Here is a 27,528-nt window from a genome sequence, read left to right as displayed (position 1 = left end):
AGAGAGAGAGAGAGAGAGAGAGATTTTTTTTAAAGATTTATTTATTCATTATATGTAAGTACACTGTAGCTGTCTTCAGACACTCCAGAAGAGGGCACCAGATCTCGTTACGGATGGTTGTGAGCCACCATGTGGTTGCTGGGATTAAAACTCTGGACCTTCAGAAGAGCAGTCGGGTGCTCTTACCCACTGAGCCATCTCACCAGCCCCCGAGAGAGAGAGATATTGAGAGAGAAAGAGCTTGAGCAGGCACAACTCTTGGAGTAGACTATGCCCTTCCTCTTCAGTGTAATCCAAGATCTTTTGTGTTTCTGCTGTTCTGCCTATGCGAGCGTCCAGCCAGTTCTGTTCTTGGGAATCACCACAGCTGGCTTTTAGCCCTTTTATTTATTTATTTTTAAATATAGTTTCAAGGGATTGGACTCAGGTCATCAGAGTTATAGGATAGTTTTTTTCTCCTCCCTGAACTTATTAGCTATCTTGATAGCTCCAGTTTTGTGCCTCTTGTGTCACCCTGCGTCCTGTGCATCATTTTCTGCAGTCTAGGGGGTTCATCTTGGACCTTCCGAGTTGCTACCGGGCATTCTTCAGAGTCCCCATGCCTGTGCCATGCCTGGGGTCCTGGTGTTACACTTCTTGCCACTCCAGAATGCCAGGCTCTAGATTTTTGCAAGCCCAATGGTTGTGGATGGGAGCTTCCTTGTTAGTCACTTGGTGATTACAATAACTTAGCACCCCTTCCTCAGTAGGAACACCTGCTGTGGATGCTTTGTCCAGCCCTGCCCCAGGGCCACAGCATCCTTTGTGTTCTCACATGCAGTTTTGCAAGAAAATTCTACATATCCACACTTTGTATCTTTCCCAGTGGATGGGGTGTCTGAGCCATGTTTATAGAATTTACCCAATGACCTGGAACTTCACATTTTAATGCAGTTGTATTCAACTGCCTTTTCCTTTCTGGCCTGTGCTTGTTTTGAGTCTTAGTTGAGAAATCCTTCATCATCAAGATGTGCTTTGGGGCCAGAATGAAGGTCATTTTGCTTTTCTGGCTCATTCCCTGGCTGGCATTGTTATGTTACAGCCTTGCCTGCAGTTTGGGAGGGTGCAGGGGGAGGAGAAGGGGGAGGGGGAGCAGATGGTCTGTTGTGGAATGGATCTCAGAGACTGTGGAGGTGGCTGCCATGATCTCTGGGTGCATGGGGATAAACTAGGGGCTGAAATACATCCTTTCCTCTTGACCTCCGCCTGCTTCTGAGCCAGAAGGAAGGGGTAATTAGCTTTATCATAAGCCTCGCTTATCACCAGCCTGATACAGTTGGTCAGAAAACTGCCCCCTCGCCTGACCTTCAGCTCAGCTTCACTGACCCCTACTTCTGTTGCTGCTGCTTCAAGCTGCCTAAGCAAAAGGTTGGGTGCGGGACTCATTGCACTTGGGGGCAGGGCACATTGCACTGGGCTCTTGCTGCACCCTGTGTGCAGCCCACCTGGTGAGGACTTGGGTAAGCCAGGAAAAGAGAACAATAGGAAATGGGTTCAAGCTATTCACTCTGTGCCTCTCTCCCTGGGAATTTAGAAAAGCTTCCTTCTGCAGGTCCACCATCATTGATCCACTGTATGACATATGGCAAAGCAAAATTGAAGTTCAAGGCAGGTCAGATGAATTTATGTCAGAACTGGAAATAAATGTCTGTAGGAGTCAGCAGGTTCTTCTGTCCCCGTACTGCGGTCAGCAGCCATTTGTGGGTGTCTATGGATGCCTGGCACTTGATTGTTGCTACAGACACAGGGCAGCAGAAGAGACGAGATTCTCTGGGGCCAGGGAACCGTGAGGTGAGTGTGGTGGGGTGGACAGATGGCACAGTTGTAGGTTGATAAGTGGTTGTACATGCCCATTACCTGTCGTCTGATGCTTCCTGATCTACAGGCTTCAATCCTTAGAAAGATGCAAAGGGCAGACAATTATAAGCGTTGACTTTTGGTTACACAAGAAGTTCATTATCCCCTGGAATACAGAAAGTTACTCTGAATGATTTTGAAGATTTAAAAGAATGCATCAGTGAAAGATTTATGAGATACTATTCTCTATTTTAGATAGGTACCTATCCAATAACTTAGTCCAGATTCCTGGCCAGCAAGACTAAAGTATTAACTATCTTGACTCTTTCTAGCTGTGTGACCTTGGGTGAGTCTTGTCTTCAGTCTGCTCCTTCATCTATAAAATGGGCAGGGGATTCTTCTAAGAACTTAAAAGAAAAAAGGGGGGCTATTAAAGTCCTGCCACATCCAAGTGCTTTGGCAGACAGTCGATCTTCCGTAGAGGAAGGCCTGTAGTACTTGGTGTCTCAGGGGCTGTTAACAGAGCCACAGGAAGGCAAGGCTCTGGTGTGGCACAGGGTTCAACTTGTGGATCGTATCAAGAGGAGCTGCAGGGCCTCTGGAGGGTGGACATGAGACCTTATCCCAGTGGTTCCCCGAAACAGGAACACCATTCCCACATAATTTTCCTCATGAAGTGATGCAAGGACATGAAAACATATGTAAAATTATAAGCAGTAGCTTCAGCCCAAGAGGGCAGAGGTCCAAAGGAGAATAACTTACAGAGCTGACTCCCTAGGGACACTGTGAGTTCCTGTACCTCCTCCTGTGACCTTCCCTGCTTCCTGAATGCTGGCCACTGGCCTTCTTCCCTCACTTGTTTTATAAGAAGGAAACAAAACATCTGTCATCTTGGAGCACTTCCTGGGAGAAACAAGCCATGAGCCGTGTGATGGGCAGATGCTGGGCAGATGCTAGCTGGGCTCCATCACTAGCCTAGTGTCCTTCTCCATCCTTAACTCTCGCTCAGGGAAACAGCATGTGACTAACATAGGATTTTCTTTCAGGATCAGGGACCATGTTTTTGTTATATCTGTGGCTATAAAGGTCAGCTGAAGTGTGGGGTTATGTTACACTTTCTCAGCAATGTGTCAGGGAGATCCTCCTCCATCAGATGGGTAAACAGAGGCAGCACTAGTGGAATGAGCTCCTGGGGCAGAGGGAGTATAGATTAACAAGGCTGTGGGCGGGGAGGGGGGCTGGCTAAGCACAGGTGCTTGGAGCTAGGCCAGACCCAGACATCCTTGTGTGACTGCTGCCTTCTCGGTGACAGCCAGATGCTCCCTTATCCAAGCCTGAACAGGAAGATATTTGCATGATGAGGACCAAATGGCTTTTGGAAAAATACACAGGACAGATGTCCGAGGTTTTGTGTAGTACTCACATCACACGGGAATAGTCCAGAGCGCAAAGCTTCTTCAGACATGTTCTAGGTATGCTTATAAACAAATCACTGAAGAAGAGCTCACTAGGTGGTGTTAACCTGTCGGTGAGTGAATGTATATGTCCATGCAGGTGTGTCTGCATGTCTTAAGAAATGAGTCCTGGAGAAAAGCACGATAAGGTAGTAGGGAAGGAAGGTCTATCTGAGATCTGCAAGCACGAATGCTAAGCTGTGTGTGTGCTGCACAGACAAGTTGTGCCTCTTGTTCCGTTCAGCGGTGCCCACAGATCTAGTCTGTCGGGAAGGGAAGGAGGAAAATGGAAGGCAGCAATCGGAAAGCAGAGCCTGCTGATAGTTTGCAGATGTCCATTCAGACCCGACCATGACGACCATGATGGGTGCTGCTAGGGAGGGAGCTGCAGGGGAGAGCAAGGAGAAGTGCCGAAGGACACCAGTTGTCGGGATGAAATTCCCATTTCTCAGCTGGAAACGTCTGTGTCACTGGCTGAATGTCCTGGGTGATTGCAGCGGAGCATAGCCCCGGCTGGAGTTTCTAGTTGTTCCGGTTCTGTTCCCCACATCAAATAAGAGTTGCGGGCCAGGGGCCCTGGAAGACGCTTTAGCAACAGGCTGCTGTCTTCTGCCTGACAAGGAAGGGCTTGGCTTTTACTTTTCCATTCGTGCACAGATGGTGCAGTTATTTTCAGTTAAGTGATGTTCTGCAGGGGAAACATGCAACTCCTTTGGATTCTTTGACTTAATGAAAAAGAGAGAGGAGAGGAGGAGGAAGCCAACTTTTCGCTAATCCTGGTCATGTTTTTATTTAAGTATATTCCGAGACACCGAAGTGGGAGAAATATTGCTGCCATTAGAATGCCCAGCTGTTGGGTTGAAAGGTTTCTAACCTTTCAAGCAGACAGGATAGCGATCTACCTGTTCAGGTTTAGGTTCTCTGTATTCCTTAGTTTAACTATGTATGCACAGTCCCACACAAGTGCTAGAGAAATGGGGTAAGGGTGAGGGGGTGCTTCAGGGATGGTGGTTAAGGTATTAATGCCTTGCCTCATTTATTTCTTAGAGTTGTCAGTGATACTTAAGGGAGAGCTGGGAATTGTAGATGCCTGGGGTGCAGAGCTGAGGACAGACAGAGCCTGTGCCTCTGGGTGTGGTGTGTTTGTATGTGGTGTGGTGTGGTGTGGTGTGTGGTTTGTGGTGTGTTTGTGTGTGTGTGGTGTGCATGTGGTATGTGTGTGTGTGTGTTGTGTGTGGTGTGTGTGTGTATGTGTGTGATATATGTGGGGTGTGTGTGTGTGTGTGTGTGTGTGTGTATGTGTGGTGTGTGTATGTGTTTGTGTGTGGTATGTATGTGTGTGTGGTGTGTGTATGTGTATGTGTTTGTGTGTGTATGTGTGTGTGTGTGTAGGGGAACATTCTGCCTAGCAGGAATATTCCTTAAGAGGCAATCACTAACATGGGCTGGGATTAAGGGAAACACAGGATGGGATCAGAGGGATTAATAGAAGAGCCAGCCTCAGGCTGGGTGCCTGGGACAGGTTCTCAGATTTGATGACTTATGCTGGGGGTCAAAAGAACAAGCAGAAGGAGGAGAGCGTATTGGATTAGATTTCCAGTACAGTAGTGTGGCTTGAACGGCAGATTGCTTGTCTCACCATCAGAGAGATCTGAGATCAAGCTGTCAGCTGGGTTGGTTCCTTTCAGCCCCCATGCCCTGATTTACTAATGGCTCCCTGTGTCTTCATGTTGTTTCTCCTGTGTGTGTGTGTGTGTGTGTGCCCTAATTTTCTTTTCCAGTGAGGATACCAGTCATGTTGAATTAGGGCCTACTCTAATGCCTCATTTTAATGTATTACCTCTCTAAAGACAAATGTGCTCCCATTACGAGATTACTAACGGGCCTACAGCATAAAGTTTTGGAGGGATTCAATGCAGCCCCAAACACCAGGGAGAAGATGGGCTGAAGACTCTGCTGGGTCAGCCTGCCCCGTGCGTAGAAGCCTGGGGAACAGGAATGACATTCGTGTGATCGAGACACTGGTTTTAAAGGAGGGAGGTGCTGGGGCTTCAGAGTCAGGATCATGCCTCTGAAGAGAGGCTCTCTACACCAGGATGTAAGAATTCAGAGTTCCTGAAGGGCCTAGAGATACCATCACCGGCACTGAAAACGCTCACTGTGTGAAAAGAGAAACAACAGGAGCAAGTGAGAACTGCTGAGTTGCAGGTATTTCTCTGCCTCAGCACTGTTGACATGTCAAGTCAGATGGTTCTGTGGTGTGGTGTGTCTCAGTGGGTGGCAGATTAGGAGAAATGTGGCACAATACATCGAAAAGTCACAGCTGCACTCCTCCCTTCCCCGAAACCCTTCCATGCAAAGTCATATCACATCCCTGACCTTTACATGTTAAATGGCAGTAGCACCTTACCCCTAGTCAATGCAAGAAAATGTCTCTAGGCCCTGACTTTTATATATATTCCCACACAGTTCTTCACTGTGTAGACTGCTGATTGAAAAGGGAACTAGAAATAACCTATGGAAGCCACTAGGCCAGAGAGGCAGCTGGGCTGGGCTTGAGGAGGGTTAGAAAGACAGAGTCTACAGGGGGATCTTCTCTTGCTTTGGTTTCTTCTTAGGCGCTTACATTTGATGACGTCACTTTGCTAAGGCACTGGGTGGGGTGGGCCTTGTGTGCACAAGGGGACTTAGAAGAGCACAGAGCATGTGCCTGTTGTAGTAACTAGGCAGGGTGTCTTGTGACTGGCAGGGCATTTGTGTGTAATGCATATAAAGGATGGGATAAGTAGTCTCTGAACCTACACAGTCACTCATCAAGTCCATATGTTGCCAGCCTTATTGATGCTCTGAGCAAAGTCTTTGGAATCTAATCTGACCAATTTTCTGGTTCCCGAAATCTGTTTATCAGAACAAGATTTCACAGTTGTAGTGACTTTTTCAGGGGGTTTGTCTTCGAGGAGGTCGCTCTACAAAAGAGAGTCAAAGTGATTTCCAAACAAACCCAAGCGACAGCCCTGCATTCTGCAGCCCAGAGGAATTTCCTGCTGGCTGGTGACTCTGAGCAGTTGTTCTCGAACAGCTGGAGTGTGTATAGGGGGTAGAGGGCAGGGGTGTGGAGGTTCTGGGCTGAGCACGTAGTGTCTGGCTAGAATCCAGCATATGACTGCTGTCTGGATACCTCTCCATGGACGTGCAGATCGTAAAGTTAGTGCCCACTCTCAGGATTAGTGACTTGTGGGGTTGCCTTCAGGGGAAGTCCTCTGTTGAGTCTGTGCTCAAAAGAATGGAGCATCCTCATTGATTGGATGGAAGGGTGGGAGAAATGGTAGCTAAGTGGGTTTGCAGCTCCTGTAGGGCAGAGTGGCACATCCTCTATTTCTGATCCTTCTGGACTGTGCCTCCCCACATCAGGTCCTTGACACTGTTCCCTTGATCTGCAGTCCTTTGCTTTGTGTCAGTCTCCACTGAAAATGCCACTTCTTTTTTTGGACTCTTTCTTGGTTGTGTTGAATTGTAAATAAGAAACACCAGGGAGTCCGACAGTGTTGGTGTGTGTGCCTGTGTGAGTGTTTGTATTCCGGGTCTGTGTAAGTGCATGAGTATATGTGTGTTTGTTTGTGTTGTATTTCTAGTCTATTTGCATGTGTGTTCATAAATGTCTGAGTGAAGGCCAAAGCCAAGGACACTCATTGATGATGCTTCTCAAGTTCTGTGCATTTGGTTTTTGGAACAGGGTTTCTCACTGGCCTGGAACTTGCCAAGTAGGCTTGGTTGGCTTGTCAGGATCTACCTTAGAATCATGTGCCAGTCACTGCCAAGATATATGATTCTGGGGATCAAATTCAGGTCCTTATGGAAAATATGTTACTAACCGAGCCAGCTCCCCATTCACTGGCTTTTTAAGGTAAGAAAATGTCATGGTTAGGAAGATTCTTCTGGCCAGAGGACAGATTAAGACTTGGAGGAATCAACTGGGAGGCAGGAGGCTGGGTTGGAAGTTGTAGCTAGTGGTAATCCCCATGGGGTGGTGGCTTCTTGGACTGGACTCCTAGCTGCAGTGATAGGGATAGGGATTGGCCTTGCGCAGGGCTGATAAAGTGAGCCAGGGATAAGGCTTGTGATGGCTCGGGCTGAGTGGAAACTTTTGTTGTAGCTTCCCTTTGGAATGGACTGTGAAATCTCATTTCTAAAAGGCAACATGTCTATTTGGTGCTAACTGAGTATCAGGTAGCAGATGTTCTCCAAGGGGCTATCCACAGCACAAGGGCTTATTTGGAACGGTTAACCCATGGCCGTGTCCATTCCCACTGGTCCTGGCTTGCTTGCTCCAGTTATAAAAGTATTTTTTATATCACTTCAAAAGTAGCTTTGCCACTGGGTGATGGTGGTACACATCTTTAATCCCAGCACTTGTGAGGCACAGGCAGGTGGAACTTCAGGTTCAAGGACAACCTGGCCTACTTAATGAATTCCAGATCAGTCAGGGTTAGACCCTGTCTCTAAAAACAAAAGCAAACGAACACCAGCCAGCCAACCAACCAACCAACCAACCAACCAAAACCCCACGCTTCTCTGTGCATGGAAAAGCTGGGCAGCATTCCTCAGAGGGAAGGCAACAGAGGAGTCTGATGCTAGCAGGTCAACAGCAATTTAATTCAAATTTAATAGGTGATCCAGAGCCATGAAGGGTATTCTAGACAATAAATAAATAAATAAATAAATAAATAAATAAACAGATAAATAAATAAATAAATAAATAAGCGCCAAGCCAAGCGCTGTGAGGAATGTATGGGGGGTAGGAGCACTAATCTGGAGCTATTTCCGTTGGCAGAGCTTGTGAAAGATCTTGAGTCCTGCTAGCTTGTTAGCCCTAGGCAGTTCCAGAAGGCTGTGCTCTATCACCATGGGTGTCAGCAAAGCATCTATGTCTGTTTCCAGCCCTGGAGGAGGAAGCCCTAGCTTTGTCTTTTCTTCATAGCTCAAGTGTCTCGTCAGAAATGCCCAATAAATGTTTGCTGAGTGGCTCGGGGGGGGGGGTCAGAGCCGCAGTGTGATGGCCAACTGGTCTTTTTCTCCTTTTCCTCAAAGATTATCTACTACTAGGTTCAAGGTGGATGTGTTCTGCACCCTCCCTTAGCTGCTATCATTAGGTCTCTGTTTAATTTGCTGCCTAAAGGCAGTGCTGGGTAGGGCCCTTGGCATTTTATGATTGTTCAGTGGACTTGAACCAGAACCTCGGGACCTCCGGTAACTCTCGAATAGTGTAGTGATCAAGGTAGTCTCCTGGGGGTTAGTTAGCAGGCCTGAGTACAGGTTTTGTCTTGGCTTTTTCTGCCTGCACAGTGTCAGGCAGATTGAATTGTAGATTGAGGTATCCTATTTCTTTGAGGGAAATGATTTGATATTCTTGCCAAAGTAGTCCCACTTCAAGGACTCCATGATTGCAGGGGTTGTGAGTCTGCGTCCTGGGATATTTGAGGTCCAGTACATATTCCTATCTGGAACTTTAATTTTTGGCTGTTGCTACTGGCTAGGAAAGAAGATTTGGGTTTTTGCACCAATTTGTGTGTGTGTGTGTGTGTGTGTGTGTGTGTGTGTGTGTGTGTGCATGTGAATGCATACATGTAGATATTCGACTCCCAGAGAGAGAGAGTTACAGGCAGTTGTGAGCTGCCAGATTTGGGTACTGGAAACTGAACTCTGGATCCCTGGAAAAGCCACAAGTGCTCTTAATAATTGAGCCACGTCTTCAACCCCCTTTCTCGCAGATCTTCATACGAGAGATGAGCACCTGTTTGTTATATGCTTGACACAGAATGTTTCCTTGGTATTGCTCCAGCTAGTGCCTTCAGCATCTCTGCACGGAGGTGGGCTGAGGTATAAGTAATCGCATAGGTGAAGAAACAGACCTAGAAAAGCTAAGATAGCTGGTGGAGGTTTCCCCTGGGCTGAGTATCAGTCTTTCCAGCTAGCCCAGGCCTCAGACCCTGACTGTGACCATTATGCTTGCTTTCTGACTATTTGTTCTCTCTCTCTCACAGAGAGCCAGCTGCTCCCTGGGAACAACTTCACCAACGAGTGCAACATCCCAGGTAACTTCATGTGCAGCAACGGGCGGTGCATCCCGGGAGCCTGGCAGTGTGACGGGCTACCTGACTGCTTCGACAAGAGTGACGAGAAGGAATGCCGTGAGTGGCTGCCCGTGGTGGTGGGCGGGGTTGGATAAGGGTGGAATTCCAGGCCAAGAACAGGAGGTCCAGTCCGGCTTGGACCTTGCTCCCTGTTTGCTATGAGCTACTGGGCCAGCTGCCCCTCTCTCTGGGTGCAGTTGGACCGTGCAGAAGTGTAGTATGGTAGAGGAGCCCATGCTTGGATGAGTAGAAGTGACTCCCATTAAGCCCTACGGATGCCTTTCCTGGATGCTACTCTCACCTTTAGAATCCCAGGCATTACATTGTGTGGTGCCTTTCAGTCAGCAAGGACCGTGTCTGGCTGCCTTGGTCCAGGGCTGGAGACTTACATGTGACTGTGTGGTAGAGTTCTCCTGATGATTCTGTGAGACTTAGCATTGTATACGGAGTGGATATGCCCCTATGCTGCCTTACCTCCTTTGCCCGGTAGATAGGCACGGTCTGCATCTTCACTGGATCATCCCTTTTCGGAGAGTACCAGCATGGTATGGACTCTGTGGTCCCCTCTACCCGTCTCCTTCTTTAGCCTCTTGTCCATGTTGTGCTCTGAAACATGCATAAGATCTGGGCTGAGAATAATGCACAGGAGAGGAGGCACCTTGTGGATACGGTATGAACTCTGTGGTCCTCTCTACCCCATCTCCTTCTTTAGCCTCTTGTTTATTTTGTGCTCTGAAACAAGCTTAAGATCCGGGCTGAGAATAATGCACAGGAGAGGAGGGGCCAGGCTGTCCAGTGAAAATCCTCCCTGTCTTGAAGAGTCTCTCTGCTTCCCCTGAGCTGGTCTCTGCACAGTGAGCTTGGCTCTAGGTTACCTCCCTGGCATCCTGGTAGGTCGGCAACATTGGGAGGCATGGCCCTGGCTCGTTAGATGAGCAACTGCTATGGAACCACATATCTCAGCTCTGTCATAGGCTTCGGCAGCCAGGCAGGGTGGCATTTCTGTTGGGAGGACTCTCTGTTCTGGCTCTCAGTTAGCTGTGGCTCTGGGAGGCAGCTGAGGGCAAGGTACTGAAGGGTAGGAACTTGAACTTTTGTCGGAACCGTTCTTGGGTTTGGGTTCTGTCTGAGGGAGCACTGGGTTTGGAGCCACCTACAGCAGCTAGAGACTCCTTCCCTAATGATGTGCTCGGGAAGTGTGTGTTTCCCATTCTGAGGCTGACCTCTCACCTGCATGGGATGCGGCACCCCCATGCCTACTTCTGCTCCTGAGAGAAGGTTTGGGGAGGAGAAACTGGGGAGACTTGGAGGCTGTGTTAAATTTTGTTCTGTGTGGTTTGTCTCATTAACTTGTTAGACCTCAATTTTTTATTATTATTATTTTCCCTTACCTTTTTTTTTTATTAGGACCCTGTTACTGTTTCCTTGCTTCTAGCATAACTTTAAAACTTCTAGACATCTAACATTTTAAAATTGAGTTTCAAGTGTGATGGAATGTGTGAGGCCTGTCATCGGCCCGGCTTTAAGGAGCATTAAACACTCTATACAAATATAGAGTTACCATTTTCAGGACACCGTGTGCCTTTGAACAGCGGCAGATAGAGACTGTCCTTAGCTGGCGGGTGATACTCAGCTCATGAATGTGTAAAGGAATGCAGGATTAGCAGCTAGGCCAGCCCCACCTCTGTTAGTAGCAGCTGTGCGACATTACTGACTTCTCTCGCCATCTCTGCTGTCTGTGGGTACAGTCTAGTATGTGAGAGAGAATTCATGTAGAAACGGGAAGAGGTGGTGAAGAGAGACTTGTTTTAAACAAAGGTTGTGTTGGCAGCTGCTTGGAGCTGTTTGGTTTGCTTTGGAGAAGGCTCGTTCCTGGCTAGCCTCCATCCTACTCCCAAGTGTGACAGATGCCCACCAGCCATTTGCCTAGTGTTTGATGTAGACATAATTAATATTTTTTGACTATACCTACAAACACATTGCCTGTCCAGCTTTGCATTCAATGGAGAAAACAACTCCTGCTTAGGTATTAAAGGGACGTGAACATTCCTTTCTAAGAGACAATTGAGCTTTCCCTTGAATCTTCTCCAGCCATGGAACTCTGTGTGAGATTTGGAGGAAGACCATCCAGACTCAAACATGGTCCTCTCCTGTATCCTTAGGGGATATGTAATCTTAGAAATGCTTCCAGAAGCCAGGCAGTGGTGGCACACGCCTTTAATCTCAGCACTTGGGAGGCAGAGGCAGGCAGATCTCTGAGATTGAGGCCAGCCTGGTCTACAGAGTGAGTTCCAGGACAGCCTGTGCTACACAGAGAAACCCTGTCTCAAAAAACCGAAAGAAGGAAGGAAGGAAGGAAGAAGAGAAGAGAAGAGAAGAGAAGAGAAGAGAAGAGAAGAGAAGAGAAGAGAAGAGAAGAGGAATGCTTCCAGAATATTCTAATTGAGCAACCGCTGGTGGGATTGAAGGACATTTTTCCCCCTGAGAGGACCCCGGTTTTGTCTTCTCTCAGTGGGAGCAGGATGGCGTCTAATTGTGAGCACTGAGGTGATGTCTTGGTGTGTGTGCTGAAAACAGTAGCATGGGGCCTGTGGTTTATAAGCACATAAAGTGAGCTGGAAAGCAGTTTAAGACACAGCTATGGGTAGTCTGTGTCATCAGGGCGTGGTTGTATGGATTTTATTTTCTTCCCCCATTTTCATGTGTATGCACTAAGTATGTACGTGTACAGGTGAATGCCTGAGGTTGCTGTTAGAATCACCCTTCATTGCTCTTCCAACTTCTTCATTGAGGCAGGCTCTCTTAGTTGTACATGAAGTACCGATACGGCCAGCTTTGCGAGCCAGCTTTCTCTGGGCTTTGCTTGTCTCTGCTTCCAAGGCTGCAGTTACTGGGTGGGATCTGAACTGCAGTCCTCACGTTTGCAAGAGCTTTAGCCACGGAAGCGTCTTCCCAGCCCATGCCTTGCCTTCTCTATTTAACATGAGCTGTGTTTCTGTGTATTTTTAATCCTTGTATTGTGAAAATATATGCACTGCAATTTCGCCATAATCTATTGCATGTCCTTTACTTAAAAAATAGACTTACCTTTATTCTTTCTAATTACATGTAAATGTATCTGTCTGCTTGTGGATATAGTCCACTTGACTACTGGTACCCTCAGAGGCCATAAGAGGGCATCAGATACCCTGGCACTGGAGTTAGATAATTGTAAGCCATCTGACATGGATCCTGGGAGCTAAACTTGGTCCTCTGAAAGAGAAGCAAATGCTCTTAACCACTGAGCCATCTCTCCCACCCTGTTCCGCCTTTTGGCTTCTGTTCATCACTGTGTTTAGCATCACATAAGAAACATCCTCCGTAGGTGACAGGATGCATGGTGGGTGGGGTCAGCCTGGGCCAGCAGCACAGGGCTGAGGGCAGAGGTGAACAGTTCACTTTCTCTGAGAGCAGCCACCTTCATGGAAGGAGTTTCTTTGAAACAACTGTCTGCCTCAGGGAAGGGCAGGGAGGTGGCCACTGTGACCTCTGGGAGGTCATGGCACCCAGCACTCTGTGGCACTTTGGCACGGAGAAGATAATGTTTTAGAAAAGAGCTTGCAGATCCTTGCTCTTTTGAAAGGGCACAGGGAGCCTGGAGATGGGTCCCGTGGTGGGATGCGGTCTTGTGAGCAGCTGCTTTGTATCTGCAGTAGAGGAAAGACTTTTAGAAAATAAGAAAAAAAAATTATCATAAAGGTTTTTAAAAATATCACATATTGCAAAAATTGAGTGGAGGAGGACAAAGGAATGTCATCGGAGCCTGTCCCTGTGACATGCACTCAGCATTTTGGAAGCTTTTCACTCAGGTTTTTCCCAGTTGTAATCACCATGGAAGGTCCAATTTTTCATTCCCAGTTTTTCCATTACGATTTCCCCATGATGTCATCTTAGTGATTTTTCTATAATTCACTATCGTGTAATATCTTAGTTTATGTGCATTGGTGTTTTGCTTGCCTGTATGTCTGTATGAGGATACTGGGTCCCCTGGAAATGGAGGTATGGACATGTGGGTGCTGGGAACTGAACCCTGGTCCTCCAGAAGAGCAGCCAGTGCTCTCAATCAAGGAGCCACCTCTCCAGCCCTTCTCTACCATTTTAATTCCTAGATAATAATCCACTAATTTGGTATGATATTACTGTTTATGCTACTAGTCCTTACTCTTGTTTTTTAATTTTTTAACTTTTGCTGCTTGGGATTGAACCCAGGACTTCACGTGTCCCAGGCCAGTATCTGCCCTGAGCTTCATCTTTATCTCTCCCTGCTAACCTTGTTCAGCTTTCTGCTACTGAAGAGTCGTCTTTGGCATTGACAGCTTGACAGTGGGGATGGCACCCCCATCACCCATTTCCCAGGACTGGGTTCTCAGAAACGAGACTGTGCTGAAGGGTGGGAGTTCTTCCTGCCCGTGTCCACAGACTGCCCACTTGTTTTGCTATAGGTCTGCACTGGTTTGCTTTCACTGGCCAGGAGTGAAGTCTGGGACCTATTTTCGTCTTGGCAGCATTGAGTAATATCTTTAAAATAAACTCTTTTTTCCTGGTTATTTTAATAGTTGAGAGCAGTTCATGTATTTTACATTTTTAATTTTTTTAGTTAATAAGGTAGAATGCTTATATTTTTAGCTATTAGTTTTATTTCTTTATGAGATATTTGTTGATGAATTGAAATTAACTCTCGCCTGGGCCTTGTGGGTATTAACTCTTGTGCAGAGTGCCTCTGGAGGACCTCCGCCCAGAGCTGGGGGTCGGAGGCTTGATTTTGGTGTGCTAGTTCTTGGCTAGTGAATTGCCCTGAGTGATAAGTTTATTCAGATTGCTTTTCATGTCTCCCCTCTGTTTCTGTGGTAATAAAATGATGAGACATACGTGTCAGGAAATGCGATGCCTCCGTGAGAGCACTCATTTTCAGGAGCGACAGTGAGTATGTGCTTGAGTGTCCTGGGCACCGTACTGAGCCAGGCACTTTATGTCCTAGGAACTCATTGGGTTGCCATGGGAGCTTTACTAGGAAGGAGCTGTCGTCACAGAGGCCCAGCAAGCACACAGAGCTTGCATGTTGGCTCTATAAGACCCCATAGCCTTCCTCTATCAGAGACTCCCAAGAATATTTTTTTGTTTACCTGTGTAGGTGACCCTTCGCTCATCTTGTGAATCTATATTACCCGTGGATCTGTTACCTGTATTGTGCTTGTTGTAGTTAACAGAAATTCCTGCAACTAATGCAAAAGAGAGTAGTTGGCTTATAAAGAGAGTTATTTTGGAGGTTTTTAACCTCAGAACCCAGTTGGCTCTGCTGCCTGTGGAAGATGGTGTGTCGTGGTGGGAGAGTGAACAGTGAAGTAAAACCTCATGACTAGGAAGCAGAAAAGAGAACGAGGAGGAAGGGCCCGGGTCTCATCATCCTCTCAGGCCACCCCCAATGGCCTAAAGGCTTCCCAGTAGACTTTCTCTTTATAGAGCTGTTATTTTTAATTATGAGTGTTTGTGCTCACATGTGCATGCACATACATGTTTGCATGTAGCCAGGTGCCTGTGGAGGCCAGAGGGATGGAGACGTGAACTGCCCAACCTGGGTGCTGCCAATCAAACTCATGTCCTCTGGAAGAGGAGCAAGTGCTCTTAACTGTCCTGTCAGATCACTAACTCTGGACCCCAGCTCCTCAGGCTCCGTCACCTCCTACTCCTGTCACTAAAACTTTAACACTCGAGCCTCTGAGGGACATTCAGAATCCACACTATAGGAAAAAATTCAACACATCAATAATGTTTTCCTCCAATAATGATTTTTAAGGTGGCCTTTAGTCCTATGGGCCTCTGAAACCTCTTCCTAGAAGCAAAGTACCATTCCAGTGCTAAAGCAGAGACACAGATGTCTAGAGCCGAGTGCCTTGGGACCTTCCTGTTCTGCAGTGGGCTTTTACTGTTATCTCTGTGTCTCGGCAAACTTGGGGAGAGGTTTTAATGTTGGGGTTCCTCCTCACAAGTGGGATTATTTCTCCTTGGGAGAATTTCATCGTGTCTTTGGCCACATGTGGCACTTTTATCATCTCTGACTTGTGCCCTGGGTGCGTGCATGTCTGGTGGAGTGTGGAGGAGAAACTAAAAGATGTTAAAAGAAAACATTTTAATGAATCTCCCAAACCAGAGACCTGGGAAAGTAGGTGCAGACTTGGAATTCCATCTGCCTCCACTGTGCCCCGCTCTTGCTTACTCATTGCTCAGGCATGATGGTGGAAGAACTTGATAGAGTTTCAGTGGCAAATGTGGAACTCTGGTCCCCTAGAAGTATAAAGGGGTCCTCCTCTTTTTCTTTTCTTTCTTTTTTTTTTTTTTGTCACCATCCTAGGTTGCTTCTGCCTCTAGGTGGCACCACATGTAACGTTTTCTTTTAAACCAACTGCATCTAAGTTGGCATGGACTCGGGGCAAGCAGAGGGGGAAGTGGAGTTTGAGTTTGCTAGCCTGACGGGACACTGGCTGTTTCAATAAGCTGCCTTCTAATGGCTTAGCATGTTCAAAGACTGGGGAATCCAGGCTTGTCACGGGCTGCATGCAGCGTGCTTTGGGATGGTGGCCATTGCGATGTTGTGGCCAGCGAAGGCCGGGAACCTCTCAGTGAGTTGTGGGATGCAGCTACAGCTGAATGGGTTTTTCCCTTTTAGAAAAACAAACAGAATTGCCGAGCCACCAATATTTTGAATCAGGTGATGCTACCTGCTGCAGTGTGAGGTTGAAATCCGACCGCACGGTGCCTCTGGATCCGACCCTGCTTGGTGATGGAGTTTAGCAGAATGGATTAGTTACTTTCTGGCTTTGTGACCAAACACGTGACAGCGTAGAGGGAGGAAGGGGGTCATTGCTCCCTGTTTTAGAGGAGTCATCCTGACAGGGAGGGCATGGTGGAGAAGTGCGCTTCCTATCCTGGTCACCAAGAAGCAGAAGGAGACAGTATAGGAAGAGCCAAGGCAAGATGTCACCCCTAGGACTCATCCCCTGTGACTTCCTCTAGCTAAGCCTCACCTCCTGCCTTTCACTGCTGGGATAAATCCGTTGATTAGGTCTGAGAACTCAGGATCTGATGTTCTCTGAACCACGCCCCACCCCCAAAGATGTACCTGAGGTGTGCTTTACTGAGCTCGCAGGCATTTCATAACCCACTGGAGTTGACAGTCACAATTAAGCACCGCAAAGACATAATTGAATTAAAATGAGGTCACAGAGTGGGCCTTAAACCATCACAGCTGAAGTCCTTCCAAGAGAGAAAATTTGGACTCAGATACCAAGAGACAGAAGGTGATGTAAAGCCATAGGGAGAAGAAAGCCGGCCGCCCTCGTGTCTCATATACGTTGATTTTGGACATCTGTCCTCCAGAAGTTCAGGAAAATCATCTTCTGCTGCTGAAGCCGTTCAGGTTGTGGAAGCTGGCTATAGTCACCCCGTACACTAGCACAGCCATGGACTCATCGCCGTTGTGTTTTAAGTTGTCGCCTAGAGATGCACGCATGTTCAACACTTGTGAAGTGTGATGACTTTCACAGGCATCGGCTTCTGCTTTCTCCGTGGTTTGAACATAAGAGCATGCTCAGATCTTAATTCCCAGTATCCAAGGACATGCCCTAACTTGGAAATTGGGTCACTTCAGATGTGAATAGTTAACATGAGGTCATACTATAGTAGGGAGAGCCCTTATTGCAGTCTGCGTGGTGTTCTAAGAAGATAATGTAAAGACATGAGGGAGGGATACTGTCTGACAAGGACCAAGGTGGGAGTGACACAGCCTCCAGCCAGGGATGCCAAGGGTTCACTGTGCTCCCTAGAAGACAAGGTGGGATGAGGAAGGGAATCCGCCTGGAGTCGATGGGGGAATTGTGGCCCTGATGACCACGTGATCCTGCTGTACAACCTCTGGGGCTTTTCGTTTACGCCGTCCACTCTATTGGTGAAGCTTCATAATGGCTGCCCTGGGAAAGGACTCTTCTTACTTCCCAGGGGATCACTAAAGACACGAGTGCTCCCCTGGGCTAACCTGGAAGCAGTGGACACAGGCCTTTTTTTTTAACTGGCTTGCCATACTTGCTCCATCTCTTGGGGACAGCCCTACTCTTGGTTTCTGCTTGAGTATCTGCTGTGTCACATGTGAAGTGTCCCTATTCCTGCAGGTTTTAACTCTGGCTAGCCCTAGTGAAGTACTGGATTCCACAGGCTTCTGAAGGAGTTGGGCTTCTGACAACAGAAGTGGCCCTCAGAGTGGCCCAGAGACTGATTGTGGTTTCATGCTGACCAATGTGTATACTCTTGTGTGTTCTTTCTTTCCTATTTGTGTTATTTTGCTGTGTGTTTTAAATACCTCTGGTAACTCAGTCACGTCCAGACCCTCGGGGTTCTTCCATCCCAAAGGTGAAATCATATATTCTATAGTTCAGAACAGGGCTGTAGGGCCAGACCATGCTGGGTTCTCACAGTCCCTGATACCCTCAGTGCTACTATACTTTTCTCAGCACATACTTCCTTGGCTATAAGATAAGGGACTGTCTCCGCACCTTCACCAGAGGGCATGTTCAAATCATTCATTGCATGATGTAATCAGAAAGAAGCTGATCTTATCCAATAGGTATTGTGCCTCGGGCAACAGTATACTATCCACCTCTGAATAAGCAGAAAATTGTGTGAGGTCTCTATCTGCCCAGCATGGTATGGTCGACTGCAGCCTCCACATGCCCAGTCCCTCACCTTCCTACACTCCAGTAAGCGAGGCTCTGCTACAGAAACTGCTTTATTTCCTGGCTCAATATCTTTTTGTTTGAGGGAGTCTTTAGCCAGCCAATGTCAAAATGTCCTTCAGCTTATCTCTCTAGAGAGCCAGCCGGATACCCAAGCTGGTGCCAGAGGGAAAAAGAACAAATCTTTGCAGACCTGAGTTGAGTGTGGCTCTTGGTGGAGCCTCCTCTGCATTCTTCCCAGGATCTCAGCCTCAGTGAACCTGCAGTGAACCTGGAGTTGCTCCCTAACTGCCAGAGTGGCTGTAGTTGGCTTGTCCTCAGAGCTGAGCATACCTAAGTAGATTTGTCTGATTGTGTTCCGTTTTGTGACCTGTAGTCTTCTCCAGTACCTGTGCGGGGAGACCTTTCACTTCATACACTGGCTTGAAACCATTTTAAAACTTGATGCAGAAGCTCTCCCTTTTACCCCATGCTCGCATTTTATACCTGTACAGCCGCCATGAGAAAAGATTCTCGGTTCTGATGTCAGAATCCCTCATTCCTAGGTAGGACCTGCCAGTCACCGATATAGAACAAATCCAGGTTGTCAGACTTCCCATAAATCTTCTCTCTTGCAGCCTTTTCTTAAGAGATCCTGGTAGCTCTGCTTTTGTTATTCCCAAAAGATGCCAGAAGTTTTGCATGAGGGGGAAAAGACAAAGTGCTCCCCAGCTCCCTGGGCTTATCAATTTCTTAGGACTTCTAGAACACAGTATCACACCCCGGATGACACAAAGTGGCACTTCCACAGTTTTGGAGGCTAGAAGTGTAAAGTTTAAGTGTGAGGTGTGCCCTCTATGGAGGATAGAATAAGTATAAATATATTTAAATTGGTTATACTACTCTTTTCTTCTGTCATGTGGTATCTCGACTCCTCCACTTCTGTGATGAGGACACACTCAGCGTGCTGGTTGGTGAGAATGCAGCCTGGCAGAGCTGTGCTTTTCTCCGCCGTGGGTAGGCAGCGTGCTGGCGATGAAACACCCCGTCACCAGCTTTCTGCCTTCCAGCCCCGCCTACGGCTGCGACGGCTGGGACTGGATGTCCGTGCCAGTTCAGGGCCTTTAAGTCCAGTGTGTTTGCCTTGCTCAGAACACTAAGAATATGGGTTAGCTGCTAATCTTTATAAATTGTAAGCTCACACATGAAAATTGGGCTTATTAGGTTTTCTTTTTTAAAAAAAGAGGGAGGGGAGAGCAAAAGAGAGATTCAACAATAGAATCTGAACTTGCCAAAAATAAAACAAAACAAGAAAAAACTACACTTCTCCTCTGCCCTGCCTTTCGACTTCTTGTTCATCTGAAGGCGTTCAAGATGGCTATAGTTGTAAAATGGATTGTTGTCCCGTCCATATGATCTGATAGAGTCAGGAAACATGAGGTCCTAGAACGACCACCACAGTGTTTTGGTCTTCGTTGCACATAAAGCAGTGGCATGCTATGCCATCAGCACCATCCTAGATTGACGGTATTAGATGTTTCAACCAAGGGGATTGAACATTTCCCAACAGATAAATGCACTATGTGTGCATGCCTTCCTTAGGGTGTTGGGCAGGCAGGATGGGAAGTCAACATGTACAGTGGGAGGGACCTGCTGTATAGCCGCATTGTCTGTGTCACATCCTGTCTCCATCCAATGGAACTGTGGTATCTGGGCAAGACACTGCCTTGGTGGCCTTTCGATTCCGTGGGTAAGAATGAGCATCTCTCCTTCCCGGAGCCATTTGCTGAAGATAGGATAAATGGACTTGTGATACGGGGTGCCCAGGTGAGTATCATGCAGCCCCTGTTGAGGGACACGCATTGATGGCAGTGGTCCATCTCCAGCTCAGACTGGACCATCGCCCACCACTTGGAAGGTGAGAAGAGTGGCTCTCTACCAGGAGCCGGGCAAGAAGACTCCAGGCTTTGGTTAGGGAAGAAGATGAGCAGATCGGTGGAATGAAGGCTTCCAGGAGCTTAGAGAGAAATCCAGGAGGCACATGCTGGATTTCGTGTCACCATGAAAAGACCAGCCTCTTAATCACAGAACATCCTAATTTAGGCACAGTTGTTTATTATTATTGTTAATATTTATTACCATCATAATTATTGTTGTTGGATGTTCTTCTTGTTACAATTACTACTACTACTATTATTATTACTACTACTACTATAGCAAAGCTTCTTGTCCCATATCCCTGCCCGTGCTCTTCTAGCCCTGTTCTGGTGATAACAGGGAAATTGGACATGATGTACTAGAACATGACCAAGATCCTCTCAGCTTTCTGAGTCTCTCTAGGTAGAAGCTGTCCTTTGGGACCTGTCAGGAAACTTCCAGTTTAAATGCCTGCCCTGTCACACCACCCTTAGCAGTGTGGAGTCATCTTTGAGATCATCTCTTCACTTCAATTTGCCTTGTCCCATCTCACGCCCCTCCCGCTTTCAGCAAGCTGCATTGTTATCAGCATGGGTCTGCCTATGAGAGAATCCTGATGAAGTGGTTCATAGGGGGGGTGGGGGTAGGGGTTCACATTCCAGTGCGTCTGGAGTAAATATGGCCAGGTCCACCTGGGCCCCCTGTCATTTGGGCAAGCTCCCAGTTGCCAGGACTTGGCTGTAACTGCAAAATACAGTCAGTGGTAACGGGCCCGGTAATTGCTAATAAAATTTAAATGGCTACAAAATTACAGAACAGAGAAACAAAATTCTTTTTCCTGGCACATCCAGACCAGTCTTGTGGATCTGACTTAGGCTGTGACAGTATAGTTTTTTATTTTTGTTTTTTAATTCATACTCACACTTTGGGCTGCGATACGGCTCATGTGCAATTGCTTAATGGAATTTTTTTTAAATATAGAAACAGATGAGAAAAAATAATTTTACAAAGATAATGTGTTGCATTCTTATAATGCAGGCACGACAAGAGAGTCTCTAATTTATTTTTACAATATCAAAATTATATGCAATGTACTGTGACTGCATGCAACCCCCACTGCCCTCTCTTGCCCCCGTTCTGTCTTACTGACTCCCTTCTTTGCAAGCAGACCCCTCCTACCCTCATGTCCACCCTTTCCTTTCTCTCACAGAGACAGTGTCTGAGCCTGGCACCTTCAGAATTGATCAAAAAACTCTGGCTAGACTGGCATTGTGGCCTGTACCTTTAATCCTGGCACTTGGAGGCAGAGACAGGAGAATCTCTGTGAGTTTAGGGCCAACCTGGTTCACATAGTGAGTTCCAGACCAACCAGGGCTACTTACAGAGACCCTATCTTGAAAACAAGTTGTCTATGACTAAGGAAATTACAGATGCTATGGAGGAGTTTTGCCAAATAGACATGTAGTCAAATCTGCCTTCTAAGTATTTATGTTTATGATGGTAGACTGGTGCATCTCTTAGCCTTCATCAATGAAGCCGCTTCCTACAAAGGTCAAAGTGGGAACCCATAACTGTTCAAAGTCCTGATAACAGGTGACTTACTGAATGCTTGGCTCCAAATGGGGAATCTGTGTCATTCCATACAAAACCCAGTGGACATCATGGAAGAGAGGCAGGTAGGACTCTGGGAACCAAAGGATGAGGAGTGTGGTGAGCGCTGTCTTCTGGGTATGACATGACCATTGTTCAGGAGGGCACAGCAGCTGTGTCTTTCTGCATGGGGTTGGGGATGGGGATGGAACTAGTGTCTTGTGGTGTAGTTAATAGTTTTCTTGTGGGCTGGGCTGGGAAGGATGGAAGTGAGGCCAAAGGCAAACTGTGAGCCCCGCTTTAGGAAGTGTCTCAGGAACTTGTGACTCTTGGTGTAGTCCTATAAAATCTCAGCAGAGTCTGAAGTATAAAAACCTGTCATGTGGTGTGGAGGGAAGGGACGGAAACAGGTGACACACACATATTTCATGTGCAGCAGGAACAGCAGAGCTTCAGATTAATTCCACATTAAAATACAGAGTCTGCCTTCTTCGGGAGCAAGACATTTGCATGTGCTTGAGATGCTCATTTCTGCCGCCCAGGCCCTTTATTTCGGGAGGATGAGGGTGGGGATGCAGACAGGCAATGTTCCAGATTTAGCTTGGGCTTGAAGAATTCAGGATCAGAAGCCTGGCTTGGCTTGCTTGGTAGTCAGAAAGGCTCTTTGCCTCTCTTTTTGGGGTCAGGTGACACAGCCCGGGATGTTTACTGAGCCTCCAAAGTGGGTGGGGAGAATAGAATCCCCTGCTTGTCTCCTTGTAAGGTACTGGGAGAGAGGCCGACAGGGCAGACAGGGGATTCATGTTTGGAATGTGCATTGGTGGCAAAGTGGTCTGACTGAGGAGGGCTCTGATCTGCCAGTTGCTTTGACCATTTGAACACTTCAGTCATCGTCTTAGTTATTCTTCCTGTTGCTGTGATGAAATGCCCTGAGAAAAATAACTTAAGGGAGAAAGGGTTTATTTGGCTTACGATGATGGACTACATCCCGGACAGCAGTAGCAGGAAGCTGGCTGGTCGCTTTGCATCTGTACTGAGGAAGCAGAGTGTGACTAGGAAGAAGGGCCAGGCTGTAAAGCTTCAAGGCCGGTCCCCAGTGATTTTCTTTATCTAATGCGGCTCCACTTTGTAAAGGTCTCACAAACTTCCTGAACAGCATCACCAGCTGGGAAGTAAGTGTTCAAAGTTGTATGGGGACATTCACATTCAGACCTCAGTGTCCGTGAGAGATGAGTCAGGAGCTGGCTCTCCCCGTAGCTGTGCAATCGTCCCCAAGCTACCAATGCCTGCCCTCATTACTCTACTCTGTGGCCTTAGATCTCAACCTCACACCTTGTTCTTGAGCCCCTGGCACTGCTGCCCCGGGGCTGCTCACAAGACAAGGTCATGCACCCTGTGGTCTGCACGGTAGTGAGCAAAGCTGCCAGATGTCAGAGAAGTTCTTGAAGCAGAACTTTCTAGTCTCTGTCACTTGATGTCCCTCATTAAATCCCAAACCAGGAATTGCTTCAAGTACCCGGAACGCAGGCCACTGCCCAGCCTGATGTTGCAAGGGTACAGGAGAGGAATTGACTGCTGCTCAGTTTCTATACAGTACTGCAGTGCAGAAGTGGGTGCTGTGATTCAAGGCCTGTATGTTGTGTCCCTACCTCTTCTGCCCTTGAACCCACCCAGAGCCTTTCATGAGGTGGGCGTGGAGGTAGGACTTGGTGCTTTCTCTGCTTCTTCACTTGGTCTTCCCAGTGTCCTGGGCCTTACTCCACATGGCTGCTCTTCCTGACAGCAGGCGTAGTATAAACATTTGTTCCCCACGGCTCTGGAGACCAAGAAGGCAAGTAGTGTCTGAGTATGTTAGATGCGGTGTCTGGGGCCCCACTTCCTGGCTTACTGGATTAGCTTCATTTCTTGCCATGCCACATGATGGGACAGATGGCCCTGTTCCTCTGTCCTCTCTTAGAAGGGCACCAATTGCACTGATAAATCAAGGCTTTTCCCTTACCACCCAATGAGCCTATCAATATGAAAGGTATGGGAGGGAGTATAGCATCCCTTCTCAGGTGGTGGCACATGAGTGACATCTCAGTAACAATGTTGGCCTCAGAATCAGTCTATCCTAAAGGAGTGCTAAGGTGACTGTGATAGTGACCACAATGTGGCTTAGCTCTTCCTTCTGACTTCAAGGTTCCTTTATTTGTACTATCTTTCTATCTTTTTTTTTTTTTTTTTTGGACAGGATTTCTCTGCGTAGCCCTGGCTGTCCTGGAACTCACTCTGTAGACCAGGCTGGCTTTGAACTCAGAAATTCGCCTGCCTCTGCCTCCCAAGTGTTGGGATTGAGGGCGTGCGCCACCACTGCCCGGCTCGTACTATCTTTTATATCCTTGCAGCTCACGATCATGTTGAGGTTAGGTTCAAGGATCTGAGTTTCGTGATCATGCCAACGGTCTTGGTCTGTAGTAGCCAGGACATTGGCTCTGGAGGTGACTGGGGGAGAACTTTGGATTTTTCAACTTCAAGGAAGTGTTGAGCAGTGTTTATGATACAGATGTTGCCACTGCAGACATCAGGATGGTCTTGGTGTTCAAGAGATATCCTGGGGTGGCAGCAGAAGGCATCAGACTGTGGAGTGAGCTGGGCATTTATGGAAAGAGAGGAGGAGGAAGAGGATGGAAGAAAGGAAGAGGAAGAGTGAGGGAGGAGGGTCTGGTAACCAGGAAGAGGTGTGGATGGCGTGTGGGTTTAAGAACGGCTTGCCCAGCTCTGCCGGGGAAGTCCTTGGTCTACAGATGCCATTGTAGGAGCCTGGGCCTCCCAGAGATGCTCTTTAGCATGAGCACCCTTCCCCACTCTTTTGAAAGGCACTAATCTCACTGCAAGGGCTCCACCCTCATCACATAACCACCTCCTAGAGGGCACACCAAATGCCCCTGTGTCAAGGCCAAGGTTTCCTTACACAAGTCTGAAGGAAACACAAGGAGTTTCCTGAGAAGAAAAAGCAGAATAAAGCCCAAAGGATAACAAGTATTCTGCATGTTTAGCTTTGCATAAAGTCATTCCTAAGGATAGGGAAGGGTTTCAAGGATGCTTATCGAAGTTGCTAAGTTGATGGTGTAGGACCTGGAGCTGCCAAGGGAAGGGTGTAGCTGTGTGGTTGGTGGTCAAGAGTGGGGGCTGCAGAGTCCCAGGAGAGGACCAAATGATCTTTGACTATTTTCTGCTGTGTGACCCTGAGCGAGCCACTTAACCTCTCTGTACCTCAACAACCGCCACATCTGTAACATGAGAGATCAGTAGTTCTTACATTAGTGGCTTCTGAAAGATGACTGCTTGACACCCTCTTAGTACAGTGCCTGTCACTCAGCCAGCCTTCAATAATGCCTGTTGCGATTCCCCGTCATTACCTCATACTTTCAACTCCCCTAAAAAGTTGTCAGGTAAAACAGCTTCAGATGCCCGCCTGCTGTCACCTGACAGCCACTGCACTACCCACAATGCCGTGACTAATACATCTTGTGGAAGAATGCAAGAATATTGTAGGTTTATCTTGACAGTTCAGCATGAAGCTGTTCGACGTGGTGTCACCAAAAAATAAAATAAAATAAGAAAAATAAAAGTTCTCATTGAGTTTGTTCCTGAATAGCAGTGAAAGAAAGTCTAGCTCGTTTACCACCTGGGGCTAGCAGCTGTTAGGAACAGCCCCCAGCCTGCCTGTGCTTGGCAGGACACCTGACTGCCTTGTTATTATAGACACAGGAATGACTCAAAGCCTGCTTGAATGAAATCTCCCAAATAGGGCGTCTAGGAATCTGCATCTAAGCCAGCAGCCCAGGTCTGCTGTATGCTGACCCCAGGTGCCAAGGTAGATTCCGATCTTGATGCATGAGGTCATCGCTTGGACAAACCTTGCATCTTTTGATATGCAGGTAGAAGAGATAGATGCGCAGCATGTTGTCATTCTCTCAGGTGCAGGCAGCTGAGGGGCATCTCTGTCAGGGTGTGCCTTCAGAAGCTGTCCACCTTCAACAGTAGTGCTAAGGACCTGATACCGAACACACGTGTCCACTCTTCATTTTGCTTTAAAGGCCCCTTCCTGCATATTCTTCCCTAAAGACATCATCAGGTGGACTCCTGTTGATCTTGTGAGAAAATCATTTCATTGGGCCAGAAATGAAGTTCTCGGCAAGAGCAGTCTGGCCTCTAGGAAACTATACAAGTAAGAGCAGCAAGGTTATGGTCCAGGGATAGCGGGGGTCTCTGGGAGGGTGGATCAGGGCTTGTAGTTGTTATTCACTACTATTTTTCATGGGAGGAGGTGTGTGTTTGTGTGTGTGTACCCAAGGCTGGAAGAGGCTACCCTGGGGTTAGTGCTGTTTCTTTACATGTGATGCCCATGTTTGAATCTTTCTCTGCTCCAGTTTGCTCATCTGTGAAATGGGGAAAGGGTGAAATAGACTCTCTCCAGCTCTGTGACCGAATTCCTCACTCAAAGCAAAGCAAAGAGGAAGGGTTGATTTTGGCTTACAGCTTGAGGGGATCCAGACCATCATGGAGGAGGCATGGTGGGAGGAGAGAGGTGACTGGTCATGTCATATCTGCAGTCAGGAAGGAGGGAGAGGGAAAAGGAAAGGGTGGGGAAGAGAGGGGTCCACCACAACTGGTGGCCACATGAGCCTATGTGGGACATTTCTGGTAGAGCTTAAATACATTTATACCTGTTAAATAGTTAGGCTGCTGTACAACAAAGTCTCATGACCCTTAGACTTGTCTCTTGTGGGGTATCAGCTGTCATTATTAATAATCCCATCATCATCTTCAAGAAAATGCAGCTATGGTCATCCTTGTCTGTGAAGAAATGGAAGTACAAAGGGGAAAGCTGCCCAGATCTCAGCCGTGCAGCCAAGTGCAGCTGAGAGCAGCCGAACAATGGTCAGGATGAAGTGGGGTTCAGCCTTCCTGGTGGGGCTGTATTGCCAATTCCTATATGATTGCTTTTTGGACTGGGCCTCTGGGGTGCCAAGGGTGACTGCTACCAAGAAGAAAGGGGAACACAGAGCAGCAGGGGTTTTGGGTTTGGACCCTTTTCCTGCTTCAAGCAGAACAGCTTCATGTCTATTTTAAAAAAATGTGTGGGCTTTGCACACTTCTTTGTTTCCACTGAGGGTTCTGTGGTAAACAGATCCAAGGATGAATTCTTGCTGGACTCCCTAAGCAGCCTTTTGTTCTCTGTCTTTAAAGTCTTCCTAACTTCTGGGATTCCAAAGACCGAGCCAGGATTGTCTCTTGCTGGAACAGAACTCAAGTTCAACGCGCTGAGCACAGGCGGTACTCAGACATTTGTTCCTTATAATGAGCCCCCGTCTGCTTTCAGAGTAGCAGTGGGTTTGCAGGGCTGATGAGTTACCTGTTAGTAGACACTTCTTGGCTCCTAACTACATCAGGTCCCACTTGGCTCCAATCTGGCAGTGTGGCCGGGTCAGTGTCTCCACTTGTGGTGGGAAATGGGAAGCTGTTGACATCGTGCGTGATGCAGTGCGGGTGGCTGTCAGCCTGAGGAGCTACAGTAGCAGTGCTTTGACATCAGAGAGACTAGAGGACAGCTACAGGATCCTCTTCATGAGACCAGGAAGAGATGATCTCAGACAGGCCCATCCTTGGTACAGATAGGTTGTGTCATTAATATCCCTCTTCAAGGCTTGGAACATGAGTCTGCCGGTAAAATGCTTGCTAAGCAACCCTCACCACTCAGCATACATGTAAAGTTAGGCTAACCAGCTCATAGACTCTCTAGGTTCAGAGAGAGAGGGAGGGGGGAGGGAGGGGGAGGGAGGGAGAGAGAGAGAGAGAGAGAGAGAGAGAGAG

General features: G+C 47.5%; 1 protein-coding gene across 3 annotated transcripts in view; it reads left to right on the top strand.

Moving 5' to 3' along the window:
• Ldlrad3 (low density lipoprotein receptor class A domain containing 3) overlaps positions 1 to 27,528 on the top strand; it is a 234,620-nt gene that overhangs the window by 64,456 nt on the left and 142,636 nt on the right. For all 3 annotated transcript variants that reach the window (XM_029474720.1, XM_021156251.2, XM_029474721.1), the window contains exon 2: positions 9,332 to 9,478. In XM_029474720.1, the coding sequence (XP_029330580.1) occupies positions 9,332 to 9,478 (147 nt within the window). The remainder of the gene's footprint in view (positions 1 to 9,331; positions 9,479 to 27,528) is intronic.

This window comes from Mus caroli, chromosome 2 (assembly GCF_900094665.2).
Source record: "Mus caroli chromosome 2, CAROLI_EIJ_v1.1, whole genome shotgun sequence".
Lineage (NCBI taxonomy): Eukaryota > Metazoa > Chordata > Mammalia > Rodentia > Muridae > Mus > Mus caroli.
The sequence above is the reverse complement of the archived record's forward strand: the minus strand, read 5'-3'. Positions and strand labels throughout refer to the sequence as shown.